The following is a 15854-nucleotide window of genomic DNA, read 5'->3' as shown; positions in this document are numbered from 1 at the left end:
GCTGACCCAGACCCTGAGCATCACACACCCCAGCCCTGCCACACACCCCCTCAGAGCCTCTGAGATCTGGAGACTGGGTGAGACTACAAGGTTGACAGGGCCAGGGATGCCCTGCTTGGGTTCTACACATGCTAGACTTCGCTGGGCATAGGGCCATACCCCTTAGTGATCACAGATCCTGTCAGAGTCACTCCATAGTGGGCCCAAGGCCAGTTAGAGACCCCAGGCTCACACTGAAGATGCTTCACCCAGCATGGGAGAGGGGCCCAAGGGCACCCCACACTCCAGACATGCCCCACCCTCCATAGGCACTACAGACGGACCCTGGAACATCCCATCCTATCCTCCACAGTAACCCCCAGGGCCCCCCAGACTCCACTCCACAGACCCTACACACACCCCCAGTCCACACACCCCCACTCTCCATAGACCCCCACAGATCTCACCCCCACAGACACCCCCACCACTGGGTGTCTCTGCCTGGTTGACAAGGGAAGGGAGATGGTAGCAGACAATAGTACAGGGATGAGGCACTCACCTCAGCAGTCCCCCCCGGCCTAATCCAGAAGCACCCCAAGAAGCAAGGGGAAAGGGGTCAGCAGGTCAGTGTATTTATTGTGGCCGGTACTGCTGTGCCCAGCCACGCTCACTCAGGGGCCTTGGCCTTCTCCTTCCTCGACAGGAAGCGGAAGGACAGGCGGGACTTGGACTTCCTCCTGTGGTCCCCACTGCTCCTGTGCAGGTCTGGGGTAGGAGGGAGAGTTGTGCTTAGGGAATATCTGGACCATCCCTCCCTCCCTCCCTGGGAAGCAGCCCTGTGTATCTTGGTGCCCCTTACCCAGTGTCTCCAGCATGTTCTGCAGCATTGCATCCTCCTCCTGCTCTCTACAATGCAGCACCAGATGTCGTGAGGCCAGGGACCCTGGGTGCCCTGTCCCCCACCAACACCCCCACAGCAAACACTTCCTGCAAGCCCGGCCCTCTACAGCACGCAGTAGGGGTCAGAGGGAACAGGGCAGAGCCTGGGTAAAGGGCACAATATGAGGGTCCATGGGAGGGAGACGGGACAGGGAGGCCTAAGTGGCACCACACAGGGGTCAGTCACCTGCTCGATGGCCTCAGGCTCAGCCTGGCACTTCTGCACGCAGGGGCTGAGGCCTCAGCCCAGGACATGCCACCTACTGAGTGCAGGCCTTCTGGGGGAGGCAGCGCGGAATGATGAGGTTCCCACTCTCATACAGCTGGGCTGGGCCTGAAACCCCTTCACCTCTCAGCCCCCTTCATCTCAGGCCCCAGCACCCCACTTTGATGCCTCATTTCAGCCCCTCAGCCTCTCAACTCAGCCCCCTGCCCCTCACCTGAGCCGGTCCTCATCCAGGAAATCAACAATGTCACTGCGGTCATTCACGGTGTTCACGTACTGGTCCAGCAGATGCTGCTCCCGCTGCCGGTCCTGAGGTGACTTCAGAGCTTCTACATGTTGTGATGAGTGGGGGAGCTACCATCAGTGGGGTTCAAAGGCTCCAGCCTTCATGGGGGAATAGGGACAAAGGATCCCCCACCAGCATCCAGCTCCCGGGAGAAGAGTGGAGAGGGGTGAGGGAGAGTGAGAGGGTTGACTAGAGGGTGAGTGAGGTTGAATTGGGATGAAAAGTGATACTGGGGGGCTGGCGAGGTGGCGCTAGAGGTAAGGTGTCTGCCTTGCAAGCGCTAGCCAAGGAAGGACCGCGGTTCGATCCCCCGGCGTCCCATATGGTCTCCCCAAGCCAGGGGCAATTTCTGAGCGCTTAGCCAGGAGTAACCCCTGAGCATCAAACGGGTGTGGCCGAAAAGCCAAAAAAAAGAAAAGTGACACTGGGATTGAAGGGCTGACTGAGTTAAGTGGGAATAACTTGAGGGGGTGACTAAGTGTGAATGGGGGTGATTGAGGGGGTGCGTAGGGATGCTAAGGGTCATGAGTGGGGCTGACTGAAGGGGTGAGTGGGGCTGAGTGAGGGGGTGAGTAGGATACAAAGAGTCCATTAAGGGGTCTCAATGATGCCCCTATCAAGGTGGGCAGGTGACTGGACCACCTTGCAGGGACAGACCGACGCAGGGACGCACCCGGCTTGTCCATCAGCCGCCGCAGCTCGTCCTGCAGGTCCAGCTGCTGCAGCTCCAGGCGCTGGTCCCTGACCCTATGAGGGCCACAAAGACAGGACTGAATAGGCACCATGCTTCCCACCAGATCTGCAGACACTGCATACAGCCCCCCCCCAAGGACAGACAGACACTGGACAGACACAGGTCCCCACAGACAGACACTGAACACGGCTCTAGAGACACCCACTTGTACATGAGCTCAGACTCCAGCCGCAGCAGTAGCTGCTTCTCATGGATGAGGTGGAACCATTCGACCATGAGGGCGTCCTCGGATGGCTCTGTGGGACACCAGCTCCTGAGGCTTGGGGGCACTCAGGGGACAGGTTGGGGGACCCAGGGGACAGGCCATGGGGACTTATGGAATAGGTAGGGAACTGGACCCAGGGTCAAGTGGGGACCCGGGAGACAGGTGGGGGCCTAGGAATAGGGGGGCCCAAGGGATAGGCCAGGGAACCAGGGGACAGGTGGGAGGCTCAAAGTCAGGCTGGGTGGGTGAGGCCGAGTGGGTGGGGTGGTGGATTGGGGTGGCAGCTCACCTCCTTCGGCTGCCCGCAGCCGCTGTTCCAGCCCCACACCCCTGCGCTCTAGCGCATCCAGCTGGTCCCCAATGGTCCGGATCTGCCTCTGGATCTCAGGAGACAGCAGGTCATCAGGCTGCAGCTGTGGACGCAGGCAGACTTGAGCGTGTGGAGGACCCCGAGGCTGCCCCCCTCCGGCTCTACTCACCCTGAGGGGAGATGTCACAGCCTGTTCCCGGGGCTTGTTTTCTGCAGGATGATGGGTGAGTCTTGAAGTGCCAGATCCCTTGGGTGAGGTCTGAAAGGGGCCCCTCTGCCCACCACAGCCTACCCTGTGCCAGGGCCAGATGCCATGTCCGCCGTGGAGAGTGGGGCTCCCCACTCTCAGGCTCCCTGCCCACCACCCCCAAATTCCCCACATCCACCAGCTTCTGGGTGCTCAGCTGACCTGTGCCTCCCTCATTTCCGCTCCGCTTGCCACTGGGTTCCAGTTGGATCCCTGAGAGATTCAGGCTGGGGGGGACCCGCAGCTTCCGACGCTGGGCAAGGGCCGGGGACACAACTGGGAGAGATAGGTTCAGCATTGGCATGGGGGTCCCCATCGCTACTGTCCATAACCTCCCATCCCCCCTGGTAGGCCTAGTACTGGCTGGTATTTACCTGAGGGCTGGGGCCCAGGGCTGGCATTCCCCAGGCAGCTATCAGACTTTGTGGGGATTGGGGTGACGATCGTGGCCCCCTCAGGGCTCCTGGGGAACTTGTGGGGTGCATCCCTGGCCTTTGACGGCTCATTTAGTTCCAGAGACCTGGATGGGGGTGGCCGCATGATGGGGTGAGGCTTTGGGGTGCCCTGGCTATGAGCCTGCTTGGACCCCAGCACCAGGCTGCTCCGCTGGACTCCCAGATTTCTAAGTGCTCAGCTACAGACCAGAGCCAGGAGCTCCCCAACTCCTACTAGGTTCATCCCAGGAGGGGGGTACCCACTGCAGTGACCACCCCCCAGTGTCCACTCTAATGAGAGTGACCCCATGCCCACTACCCAGAGGTACGCTAATGTTCACTCCCAAAGTGACCCCCAATGTCCAGTCCCCAAGTTAGACCCCCATGTCTGACCCCAAGTGGCCTCACCTCTCCTCAGGCTTTTTGGGTACGGGCTTCAAACGGCTCCTCCAGTCTGCAGGTCCCTCCTCCTCGTTACCTGCAGGGCCTGGCAGAGCAGTAGACTGTCAGGGGAGCAGGGCACACTCTCACCCGCCTCCCCACTTGCCATACTGACCCTTCACCCGGGACACAGCACCATCCACTTCAGTAGTCATGGCACCCCTTTGGCCCAGGCCTGCTGGGCTGGGGATGCTCTCACTCAGGGTAGCCGGTGGCCGGGTCTTCCTGGGGCTGCCAACGGTCTGGGAAGGTATCTTGGGCTCTGGGCTTGCTCGTGGACCTTCTGTCAATCCAGGGTGGGAATTCAAGGCCACAGGGCTTAGGGGGAGTCTGTAGGTGAAAATGGGCACCAGACAAGGATGGGTCCAGAAGCCCTTCTCACAGGATCCCTACTAGGCAGTGGGTTCACATGCCCTGGGACACCAGGACCAGTAAGGACCTAGGAGGTGACCCCTGAACTCCACATGCTCCTGAGGGCCCCAGTAACTTGGTCACTTCAAGGGATCCCCTTAGCTGAGTGCAGCAGCCTAACAGGAAACCCCACACCAGAGAGTGACCTTCTCAGGAAGGAGCTTTCGTGGAGAAGAAACACAGGGGCGCAGTTTTGGCCCAGACCTCACCCCTGCAGATGCTGCCACTGCTACCCTCAGCCTGAGCCCCCCAGGATGGGCTCTGTGTCATGGCTGCTGCAGGGGCAACTCCTTCAGGACCCCTCACCTGGCATTGCCCCCGGAGCCTGGCAGTGCCCTGCGGAGAACACTCAGTGCCTGTTCCCGGGTGGGGCTGGTGACAGGGCCAGGGCTAGTGGGAGCCACTGGCGTCTGCAGCAACTTCTCCCGGGCCTGTTGCACCCTGGAACCTGTTGAGGTCCCAGCCGGAGCGTGTCCTTTGCCTGGAGACTCAGAGCGCAGGCCTGAGGAGCCCAGGCGGGTATTGGTGCGGCTGGAGTCCTCCCGGGCCTGCTGCACCCTAGAACTTGTTGAGGTCCCAGCCTTGATGTGTCCTTTGCCTGGAGACTCAGAATTCAGGTCTGAGGAACCCAGGCGGGTGTTGGTGCGGCTGGAGTCCTCCCGGGTCTGCTGCACCCTAGAACCTGTTGAGGTCCTAGAACCTGTTGAGGTCCCAGCCTTGATGTGTCCTTTGCCTGGAGACTCAGAGCGTAGGCCTGAGGAGCCCAGGCAGGTATTGGTGCGGCTGGAGTCCTCCCGGGCCTGCTGTACCCTAAAACCTGTTGAGGTCCCAGCCATGATGTGTCCTTTGCCTGGAGACTCAGAGTTCAGGTCTGAGGAGCCCAAGCGGGTGTTGGTGCGGCTGGAGTCCTCCCGGGCCTGCTGCACCCTGGAACCTGTTGAGGTCCCAGCCGGGGTGTGTCCTCTACCTGGAGACTCAGAGCTCAGGCCTGAGGAGCCCAGGCGGGTATCGGTGCGGCTGGAGTCCTGGGCACTGGGGACTGCAGGCCGCAGGCTAGGTATTGCTGCGTCCTTCTTCGAAGACATCCACCCTGCTGGGCTTCTGTTGCCCACGGGTGTGCTGGCCTTGCTGGGGCCTGGTGCAAGGCTCCCGTGGATCGGGGAGATGGTGCCCAATGTGGGGGCTGCTCCTCCTGGAAAGCCTCCCCGGACAGAGGAGCTGCCCCGCGATACAGGCTCTGCCTCTCTCACTGTGCTTGCTAGCTTCGGGGTACGGGGGGCTTCGGTGTCCAGGCCATGTCTGCTGCAGATGAAGGCTCCTGGCTTCCCTGTGGCCTGGTAACTCCCGGCATGCAGAGTGCTGGAGCAGAGCTGGCACCTGGGGGCACAGGAGCACAGCTGAGACACCCACACCACCTCCCTCTCCCCAAGCACAATGCAGACCATACGCGCACATGGCTGATTCCCCCCTACCCCCCCAAAGGGTGTACCCAGCGCCCACCTGAAGCAGCTGCGGTGGAACAGCCGCCCGTCCACCAGGAAGCGCTGCACCAGATGCACGACTTCACCACAGACACCGCAGGTGCTGCTGATGGAGCTGCCCACGACACGGCTCTACAGGCAGGAGAGTCTCAAACTGCAGCTCCCCGACCCCATGGCCCGTGTACCCGCTTATTTGCCCACTGTGCACACTGGGTGCTGGGTCCAGGAGGTCCTCTGCAGCTCTGCTCAGACAGCAGGGGGCGTCCAAACACCAGCACCTCCACACTGGGCAGGGCAGGCAGGGAGGGTATAGCACTTTCCCTTTTGTTCACCCCACCACCACCCCAACAGCTAGGAAAAAGCAGGGAGTGGGGACTGGTTCCAGAAGGGCTAGGCGGGGGAGCTTACAGTCTTGGGCGGGGGTTCCTCTGCTCCCCTGTCTTCCTTCCGCGGGGTGCCCTGGGCGAAGGACTTTGTCTGCCTGGGACTGGAAGGCCTAGTTAGCACCTTCTTTTCAGTAGGTTCTACAGCAGAATCCCCCAAGGAGCGCTTCATGCCAGCCATACCGCCAACTGGAATGGGGGTGAGGGTGAGGGGCCCCAGTCAGTCAGCTCCTGCAGCTCTGGTCAGATCCCTCCCCACCTACAGGATTTAGGTCAGAGTCCTGGGTCAGCCCCACCTGCTGGGGTGTCTACAGCCAGGCCTGGGAGCCCATATGGAGCCCATAAGTGCCCAGGCATAGATGCCCAAGTGGCCCCGAGAGGGATGTGCCAGGGAAGGGGCTGTAGCACCAGGAGCCCAGAGAAGTCACAATGGCCAGACACTGTGCCAGGCAGGCAGGGGGGCAGGGACAGGGCAAAGATGGGCTGTATACAGAAGGAAGCACACCACTCTCTAGTGTTGACCCCCAGGTGCCCACTTACTGGGTGAGCGACCATGGAAGTAGTTGTAGTACTGAGACACATAGGTCAGGATGCTGAGCCGGTCGGGCACCTTCAGAGCCACCATGTCTTCAGCATCCAGCAAAGCTGGGATGCCCAGTTCCTCCTCAGCCACCCGGAAGGCCTGGGCAAAGTCCAGCCAGGGAGAGTTGCATGGGGCTGGCTGGGCTGCCTGCAGACCCCACAACCCCCATGCCCTCCTTGGAGCCTCTTCCCAGCCTGACCTCCCAGATCCTGTGTTGGTGTGGCCACATGAAGCCTTGATGGGGGCAGGAGCAATAGCACAGTGGGGAGGGCACCTGCTTTACAGACTCCACCCTGGTTCAATCCCCCAATACCCCATAGGGTCCCCTGAGCACCACCAGGAGTGGTTCCTAAACAGAGCCAGGAGTTAGTCCTGAGCACCGCCAGATGTGGCCCAGATAAAAGAAAAGCAGTTGGGTCAGGATGAGACCAGGGCCTGTGGAATGGTGACCCTCACAGGTCCTGAAAACTAGGGGCTGAGCAGAAGCTGGACTGTGGGACAGGAGACAGCACTGAGGCCGCACAGTACTGACCAGTTTGTTGTTCTCGTAAACGTTCTCCTTCCGGAGGGCATCGTAGTTTCTGGGAAATGAGAGAACCTGAGTTTGCAGCAGCTCAGGGCCCAGGAGGAAGCATTGGCAGGAGAGTGGCATACAGAGGGCCTCAGGGTGCCCCGCCATGGGGTGCTTGAGGAGTCGGGGCTGAGCTGTGACAACACCCCCACCCCACTCTGGGATGTGGCTGTGCTTGAAGGCGACAGGGCTGGAATTCAAGGGGTGCAGGGTCCGGGCCCAAATGCAAGTGGACAGGGCTGCAAACCTCATTCATGGGCAGGTGTACATGAACAGATAATCATCACACGCACATATGCACACACACCACAGGCACATGTATGTGTATAGACTCACATGCACACATACACACATTCTTTTTTTTTTTTTTTTTATGGTTTTTGGGTCACACCCGGCAGTGCTCAGGGGTTATTTCTGGCTCCAGGCTCAGAAATTGCTCCTGGCAGGCACGGGGGACCATATGGGGTGCCGGGATTTGAACCGATGACCTCCTGCATGAAAGGCAAACGCCTTACCTCCATGCTATCTCTCCGGCCCCACATACACACATTCATATGCACATGCACACTCACAGGAAGGTCTGCACTCTGGTCGAATACAATTTTAAGGATAGACTCCCAGGGACTCAGCATTCCTCACACTGCCACAGTAGGGGTACAGGAAGCCTCACAGGAAGGTAGGACCCCTGAGGCCCAAAGAGGGAGGTGGTGACTCAGGAGGAAACTGAGGCAGGCTGTTGTGTATGTAAACATTTCAATGGGATTATTATGTTACTGATCCTACCCTGATGGTGATTGTGCCCTACCCTAGGGTGTGACCTGGCATTCTGCTCCCACCATTGGGTGGTACCTGATCCCACCACTGGGTGGTACCTGATTCTGGGTTATAAAACAAGGGTCTGTGAAGAGCGAAAAGCTTTTTTCCTGGGCCCTATTCTGGGGCCTTTTGGCTTCGGCCTCTTCACGGAATAAAGAGCTGTTTTCTTCAGAAGCCTGACTGCCTGTTGGCTTTCTTCCCGCCGCATTCACCTCAGAACTGCCGGCTGAACAGGGTAACAGATACGTGGTCCGAGCTGGAGGAGAAAGGCCTCATCCTCTATCCCTCCATCAGTCAACCCCATCAAGGGCTGACTTAAAACATAGCAGGCAAGCGCATATGGACCACCCCCAGGAAGCCCATCCAGATGCTCTGGCAGTCACCCTCGGGCTGGGGGGCTGTATCTATCCTTCAGGACCCTCTTCACCACCAGGTGCTCAGGGAGCCCCACTGGGACACTGGCCAGAGTACTGTGTCCTGGGTCTGTGGGCAGACAGCCTCTGGCCCTAGCTAGCCTTCCTGTAGCACAAAGTTGCTGCATGGGAGGTTCCAAATGTGGGGGCCTGGGTTACCCCTAGTCCAAGGATAATATCACACGTTGACCGGTCGGTTACCTCACGGGGTCCTACAAGAACTGGACACCCACACTTAGGACTAGTCCAGGCCCATGACTTCCCACAGGAAGCTGGGATTCCCGAGTTCTAGAGCTGCCCTAAGGACACACCCAATGACCACTGTGCTTGGGATTCCAGGGCCACTGAAGCCACCAGTCGGACACCAGCCAGCCAGTCCCTGAGCCCTGGGGAGCATGCGCCCAACATTCCAGAGCTCTGGGGAGAGTGCCCCCAACATTCCAGGGCTCTGGCCTCACACTTTCCTGGAACCAGGCCCCCCATAAGTTCCGGGGCTCCCACAGGAAGTCCTTGTTATCTAACAGCTGGAATCAGTCAGAAGGGATCTGGGGAGGACAGACATACAGTCAGAGGAACAGGCCCCCAGGGGAGCCCACCCAGCATGTGTGGGACAGGGGAGCAACATGAGATCACAGGCCACCCCATCTGCTGCCAGGCAGCCTCTCCTGGGCAGGGATTAAGGGGGACTCAAGGACTCGGAGAGTGGGGAACGCAAAGAAAGTTGGGGGACACAAAGAAGTCAGAGACACAGAGGAGTCAGGGACAGGGAGGTCAGGGACATGGGGAATTGGGAAATACAGGAGTTTGGGGACACAGAGGAGATGGGAACATGGAAGTCAGGGGACACACAGTCCCCCCTCCTGGTCAGATGCGCATGTGCCCCAGAGGGACCAGACAGGCAGTGACTGACCATGTGGGCCCAGCTGTGTTCAGCCAGGCCCAGCTGATCTTTGGAGTCTCCTGATCCTACAAGCCACGGGATGCGGAGTCTGGCCCAGGAAAGCCCTGACTGCAGGCACCAGAGGGGTCTAGACCCCAGCACCCCTGAGCCACCCAACATCCTCAGGCCCCTTTGTCAAAGGAGCCAGAAGCCTCCTAGCGTGCGGGGAAAGGCCCATCAGCTCCTCTCCCCTTGGCAGATCCTGAGTTCTGGGGATGCAGATGGGCCCCTGGAAGCCACCCCAAATAGATGATAACCAGGGTTGGGGTAAGAGACAGGAGAAAGGGGCTGGAGAGATAGCACAGCGTTGTTTGCCTTGCAAGCAGCTGACCCAGAACCTAAGGTGGTTGGTTCGAATCCCGGTGTCCCATATGGTCCCCCGTGCCTGCCAGGAGCTATTTCTGAGCAGATAGCCAGGAGTAACCCCTGAGCACTGCCGGGTATGGCCCCCCCCCCAAAAAAAAAAGAGACAGGAGAAAGTACCCTCAGTCTCCCAGTCCACCCCCACCTCGGGTAGAAACAGAGTCCGGCTCCCGGGTGCCCAGAGGAAGCTCAGGGACGCAGCTGGGCTCAACATCCTGGTGACAGCGGCTCAGTATAGCCAGACAGGAAGAGCTCTTTCCTGAGGTGCTGGGGTGAGGGTCTCCCAGAGGTCAGCTCCGCTACCTGCCTGCACCCTGGATCACACTTTCCTCCTGCACGCTGCCTAAGAGGCCCCAAAGCGATGTCACCCACCCTTGCTACCTGTACCAGCCTATGTGGGTGCCCATGTATGCTGTGCTTGCTCACCACAACCCGGGAAGGCTACAATCTGGGCCACACCAGGCAATGGGTCTGCAGTTGGGCCAGGACAAGGCCCCATCCTGGCACAGAAGCCAGAGCTGGCTCCACCAAGCCCTCGACCAACCTCAGCCTGATGATGGGGCCCTTCAAAAGATGACACAGTCCTGGGGAGCTTTAGGAGTCCATAAACTGCTCACGTGTCCACTACACATGGGCAGGAGACCACGGGTTTGACTGGGTGTGGCTCGGCCCCAAGTGACCAGTACTGGGGGCTGCCCCACCTTCCAGTCACAAGAGGCAGAATTGTGTTAAGTTTTCACCAGGACCTGGCACCTGGAACTGCCAAGCACACTCTGACCTGCCCAGCACCCTTCTCATGCCCACCCAAGGCCAGAGCCAGGATCTCAAGAGGCCAGTAGAGGAGCCCTGCAGCAGGAGGAGCCAGAAGGGGAAGTTTCCCACTCCAGCCCACGAGGGAGCTTGCCAGCTCAACTGCCACTCCAGTCTGCAGGCGGCCCTGTGATCCCCCCTTTCCCCCCTTGTCTGCAAAAGGCGGAAGAGCCCACCCTCCTCCGGCAGGAGTCCCCAGGGAAAACCTAGGAAGGGCAGCGGCCGAGCCAGGGCGGATCTCAGGCTGAAGAGCTGGCACTGCCCAACCGGATCAGCTCGGCTTGGTGGACTTGGTGCCCATTCGGAAGCAGTCCGCGGGCAGCCTGGGCGAGGAGGCCTGAGCTGGCCCGAGGTTCGGAGGGCCTCAGTGTCCCCCGGGCCCGGCGGTACTCACATGAGATCGGGCCGGTGGCGGTGCAGGATAGCGCAGAAGGCCAGACCGTCGCGAAAGGACGTGGTCATGTTGCTGATGTTCACGTCGCGGTAGCCTTCGCATTGCTGCCGGCACCACTGCTGCAGAGCCCTGATGGCGGCCATGGACAAGCGGTTGGTCGGGACCCTGCACGGACACACGCTGGGCAGCAAGTGCCGGCGCCAGGGCCCAAGTCCGGAGGCCGGGCCACGCCCCCACAAGCCACGCCCCCCGAGTCCCGCTCCCAGGATAGGTCCAACCGGAAGGTCCTGCCTCCCAGAGGCCACGCCCCCTGAGCTCTGCCACCCGGATAGGCCCCACCTGGAGGTACCTCTCCTGCAGTCAGGCTGAGCCCCGGAAGACCCCGCCCCCTGGAAGCCACGCCTTCGCTTCCTGCGACTCGGATAGGTCCACCCCGGAAAAGCCCGCCTCCTGGAGGCCACACCCCAGAGACTGAAATCGACGAATAGGAGAGTCTCCCATCCGAGTCCCGCCTCCGCCAGGTCCCTCTAAGGGTCCCGATAGGCTACAATCTCGCGCGCTGCGGGAATAGGCCCCGCCCCCGAGTCCGGGTCTGCGGTCAGCCAGGCCACACCCCCATCGGACCACGCCCCTTTGCACCACGGCCCACCGGCTGCTGCCTGCGAAGGGGTCTCGGATCGGATCCGTCTTCCCAAGTGCTGGTCCCTACCCGCTCGAACCCTCTTCCGGACTTGCCCACCTCCCTTATGGAAAGTTCAGGAACTGGGACTTCAGGAACCGGAGGTCACGCGGCCGTGAGAGGATAGAACAGGGGCCCACATTCCTGGATGTTGTAAGGGCTCCCCCAACTTGGTCCTGGCCTTTTCTTCCAGGGCTCTTGGAGCTGCAAACTTGCAGTGGGTGGCCAGTGCATCCCCTCCCCCCGTTTCATTCGGGGATCCCCTCCTCCCGCGGCCATACAAAGACCGATGACTGACCGGCAGAGCCCAGACTTGTCTAGGCAGGACCCGCCTGCAGGCAGGAAGGTTTTTTCCTGGGGGTGATCCCTACTGGGCCTGTCTGGACCACTCTAGGTGGGTCAGAGAGCAGAAATCAGGGGTTCCCAAAATTTCCTGCCGCCCTGCAATGAACTGCCCACTGCCCCGGATAGTGCTGGCCATTGATCCTGACCCCGGGCATGGGAGCACGTGAACTCAGAGCTTCTGGGCAGCCTTTATCCTGTCTGGGATCTTTGTCCCCAGTAGGCCATCTAAAGTAGGGTGGCCCCAGGTGACCACAGCCTCCTGGCTGCCTCATTGCAGGAAGATCAGGGGCCAGAACTGGGTCTCTCCACATCTCACTGATTCTGTCCACTGGTCTACCATCTGTCCTCAGTGCAGGGAGAACCTTCTGGAAGGCTATATGGAGCAGCCCCACCCTGCCTGGCTTTCGTGTAAAGTCCAGCCTTATCACCTTCCCCACCCTCCCCTTCTGGCCTCACCCTGGCTACCCTAGGCGCACCCTGGTCCTCTGGTCCGTTCCCCAGCAACTGCCACACCCAAGTGACATCACTTTCTGGCCCCACACAGGTGCCCGTCCTCTCTAAGGGGGAGGTTGGTTCATGTGGGCAGTCATGAGCCAAGTATCAACTCATTTCTTCTTGGACCAGCCTGGACCAGCATTGCTGAGACAGCGCCAGTTCCCTAGGACCTGCCTTCTGGGTCAGTCTGATGTAGACCTACCTATCCTGCAAGAGTGACCAGTGGCATGTGGACACTCTGTCTTCCACTTGTATTTTGGGAGGCCATACCCAGTAATGTTCAGGGATTAATCCTGGCTCTGCTCAGGAATCATTAGCAGTGCTGGGACCCTATGGGGTGCTGTATTTAACCTGATTCAGCCATGTGCAAGGACAGGGCCCTCCCTGCTGGGGAGTGGCTCTGATCCTCTTTGTCTTCACTCTGCTTCTCCTCTCCAAGGGTGCTTGGCACCAGGTACAATCCACACCCTCCAGGCTAGAGTCCAGATGGCCAGGGAAGGGTCCAGAGTGGCATGTGTGAGGCACGTGTAAGGCATAAGAACAGGTGGGAGGTCACTGCTCCATTCGGTTCTTCCTTCACAGGCCTGGCGTCCACCCCCACCAGTCACCTGTTCTGTTTGCTCTGCAGCCTGAGGCATCCAGGTGCGGTTGTGGGAAGCAGCCAGTCTGTGGCAGTGAACACAGGGCCCTGGGGAGGACATGAGCCAGTGCACCCCCTCCACCTACAAGGCCCCCCTGTCAGTTCACAAGGGAGCCATGCACCCACCTCCACCAACATTGCTACTCCTTGACAACAGACCAAGCCAAGACAGAGAAAGGGACTGAGCAGGCACAGGCATTGGGCATTTGCTCCAGTGCCCGATTCGAGAGCTAGTGCTCTCAGCAATGCCGGGCCAGGCTGATCCAAGAGGAAATGAGTTGGTACTTGGCACATGGCTGCCTACGTGAAATGTTCACTTTACAAAATTTGACTTATGGGGCCTGAGTGATAGCACAGTGGGGAGGGCACTTGCCTTGCATGAAGCTGACCCAGGTTCGATCCCTGGCTTCCTATATGGTCCCCCAAGCCTGCTAGAGGCCCTGAGCATTGCCAGGTGTGCCCTCAAAAAACAAACAAAAGGGCCTGAGTGATAGTAAAGCAGGGAGGGCGCTTGCCTTGCATGCAGCTGACCTGGGTTTGATCCTTGCCATCCATAGGGACACCCCCCAAGCTTGCCAGGAATGATTTCTGAGCACAGAACCAGGAAGTAGGCCCTGAGCACTGCTGGGTGTGGCCCCAAAACAAAACACACACACACACAAAAAAAAAAAAACCCACAAAGACAGACAAACAAAATTACCTTTGACTTAGAAAGGGGAGAGAACAGGGCCGGAGTGATAGCACAGCGGTAAGGCGTTTGCCTTAGACACAGAAGGACGGTGGTTCAAATCCCGGCATCCCATTTAGTCCCCCGAGCCTGCCAGGAGCGATTTCTGAGCATGGAGCCAGGAGTAAACCCTGAGCACTGCCGGGTGTGACCCAAAAACAAAAACAAAAACAAAAAAGAAGAAAAGGGGGAGAGAAGCAGAATGCAGCTCAGGAACAGAGCACATGCCAGCACTACCAGCCCTGGGTCACTCTAGAACCGTTTGCCCTAACCCTGGGGTACCTGCCAGGCCCTCAAAGCCAGTATTAACTCATCAGAGGTGGCCCTGAATGTCCCTGCAGCACCAAGGAAAGATTATATATATATAAATTATGTAACTAAAGTGCTAGCATAGCGGTAGGGAGTTTGCCTTATATGCAGCTGATTCAGGACAGACCTGGGTTCAATTCCCGATGTCCCATATGGTCCCCCATGCCTGCCAGGAGCGCTTTTTTTTTTTGGTCACATCCGGCGGTGCTCAGGGGTTACTCCTGGCTGTCTGCTCAGAAATAGCTCCTGGCAAAAAAAAAAAAAAAAAAAAAAAGGGGCTGGAGAGATAGCATGGAGGTAAGGCGTTTGCCTTTCATGCAAGAGGTCATCGGTTCGAATCCCAGCGTCCCATATGGTCCCCCGTGCCTGCCAGGAGCAATTTCTGAGCATGGAGCCAGGAGTAACCCCTGAGCACTGCCGGGTGTGACCCAAAAACCACAAAAAAAAAAAAAAGAAATAGCTCCTGGCAGGCACGGGGGACCATATGGGACACCGGGATTCGAACCAACCACCTTTGGTCCTGGATCGGCTGCTTGCAAGGCAAACGCCGCTGTGCTATCTCTCCAGGCCCCCAGGAGCGACTTCTGAGCACAGAGCCAGGAATAATCTCTGAACACCGTCGGGTGTGCCCCCCCCCCTCCAAATTACACAAAATATCAGAAATCACTTTTATTGTGCTTGGGCTGGCTGGAAGCATCTATCACCTAATAGGAACCTAATAGGAACAGTGTGGGAAACACTGATCGATCAGAGACCCTCACAGACCTGCATTCTGGACCCATGCCTGGGGCTGCTCCACACGTGCAGACCCTGTAACCCTTGCCCGTGTCTTCCACAAATGAGACTGCTGGCCCCACCCAGGGTGCCTGGCACCCTCAGACTGGAGATGGCGCTACCCATGGCTCAGTACAGCTTGGGAGATAAGCCCTGCATGAGCAATGCTCAGTGTCGGGTCTATCTCTGTGGCCCAGTCTCCTGACTCAAATCCTCACGCCCCCCCCCCCACCTCCCTCTCCTTACTCTCCATAGCTGAGGCCAGCAGGGGTGACCCAAATGTCCAGGACCTACCTGATAGCACCAGACATGAAGCTACTCCAGTCTCAGAACAGCAGGGATGGTTCTGGGTAGGGGAGCCCCTGAACTGCTAGTGGAGCCCTGGGCCAACGTACCCAAAGGTCCCAACGTCCCCTGCCCAGCCCTCTTTCTAGAGGGATATGTGTGACAGTTCCTGCACTCCCTTCAGGTGGTAACCCAAATGTGGAGGGATCCAGATGGTGGGGCTCCTCTGGAATCTTCCCGAAGATTCTCAGTTCAGAACTTGCTGGTCCCCTCCTTACCCAGCCCTACTCCCTGGGGGGGGGGGGGAAAGGTAGGCACCCACCCCAGCAGAAGGGTGGCTGGAAGCGTGTCCCATCTCAGAGCCCCCATGAACAAATAGTGTCAGAACTGCCGGGGGCTGTGGACTGCAGATAATCTATGTTTGTCCTGATGCCTCACAAATAATTCACACAGCAGCCCTGCCGGCCTGGGGGAGCCTGGCCCAGGCCCCGGCTGGAGCACGTGGGGCCAGGGCCATCGCCTCGGCCAAATTTTACATTTCATTATCCGAGATGCGTCCCGCCCACTTTATTATTAATGGCTTTTCCTGAACTGTGGCGGGCCGGCCTCGCACG

At 59.1% G+C, this 15854-nt stretch overlaps 1 protein-coding gene across 1 annotated transcript; it reads right to left on the bottom strand.

Annotated features, from left to right (window-relative positions):
- Positions 1 to 595: 595 nt before the first annotated feature.
- MICALL2 (MICAL like 2) lies at positions 596 to 11196 on the bottom strand. Its single transcript, XM_049788728.1, has 18 exons — positions 10987 to 11196; positions 7212 to 7260; positions 6637 to 6778; positions 6122 to 6285; positions 5733 to 5845; positions 5102 to 5609; positions 4539 to 4849; positions 3937 to 4151; positions 3789 to 3867; positions 3321 to 3466; positions 3109 to 3222; positions 2869 to 2909; positions 2679 to 2802; positions 2330 to 2420; positions 2104 to 2177; positions 1359 to 1473; positions 839 to 885; positions 596 to 744 (listed from the first exon to the last, which is right to left on the bottom strand). Exons 1-18 carry the CDS (start codon positions 11127 to 11129, stop codon positions 647 to 649), a joined length of 2574 nt encoding a protein of 857 aa, XP_049644685.1. The 5' UTR covers positions 11130 to 11196; the 3' UTR covers positions 596 to 646.
- Positions 11197 to 15854: the final 4658 nt, after the last annotated feature.

This window comes from Suncus etruscus, chromosome 15 (genome assembly GCF_024139225.1).
Source record: "Suncus etruscus isolate mSunEtr1 chromosome 15, mSunEtr1.pri.cur, whole genome shotgun sequence".
Taxonomy (NCBI): domain Eukaryota; kingdom Metazoa; phylum Chordata; class Mammalia; order Eulipotyphla; family Soricidae; genus Suncus; species Suncus etruscus.
This window is presented reverse-complemented; position numbering and strand designations above follow the sequence as displayed.

Excerpts from the sequence above, each read along its gene's own strand:
- MICALL2 (XM_049788728.1), bottom strand. The coding sequence starts at position 11,129 with ATGGCCGCCATCAGGGCTCTGCAGCAGTGGTGCCGGCAGCAATGCGAA. Across the intron at positions 3,467-3,788 it reads CCCAAAAAGCCTGAGGAGAG|GTCTCTGGAACTAAATGAGC; the intron begins GTGAGGCCACTT and ends ACCCCCATCCAG. Across the intron at positions 1,474-2,103 it reads GCGGCTGATGGACAAGCCGG|AAGCTCTGAAGTCACCTCAG; the intron begins GTGCGTCCCTGC and ends CACAACATGTAG.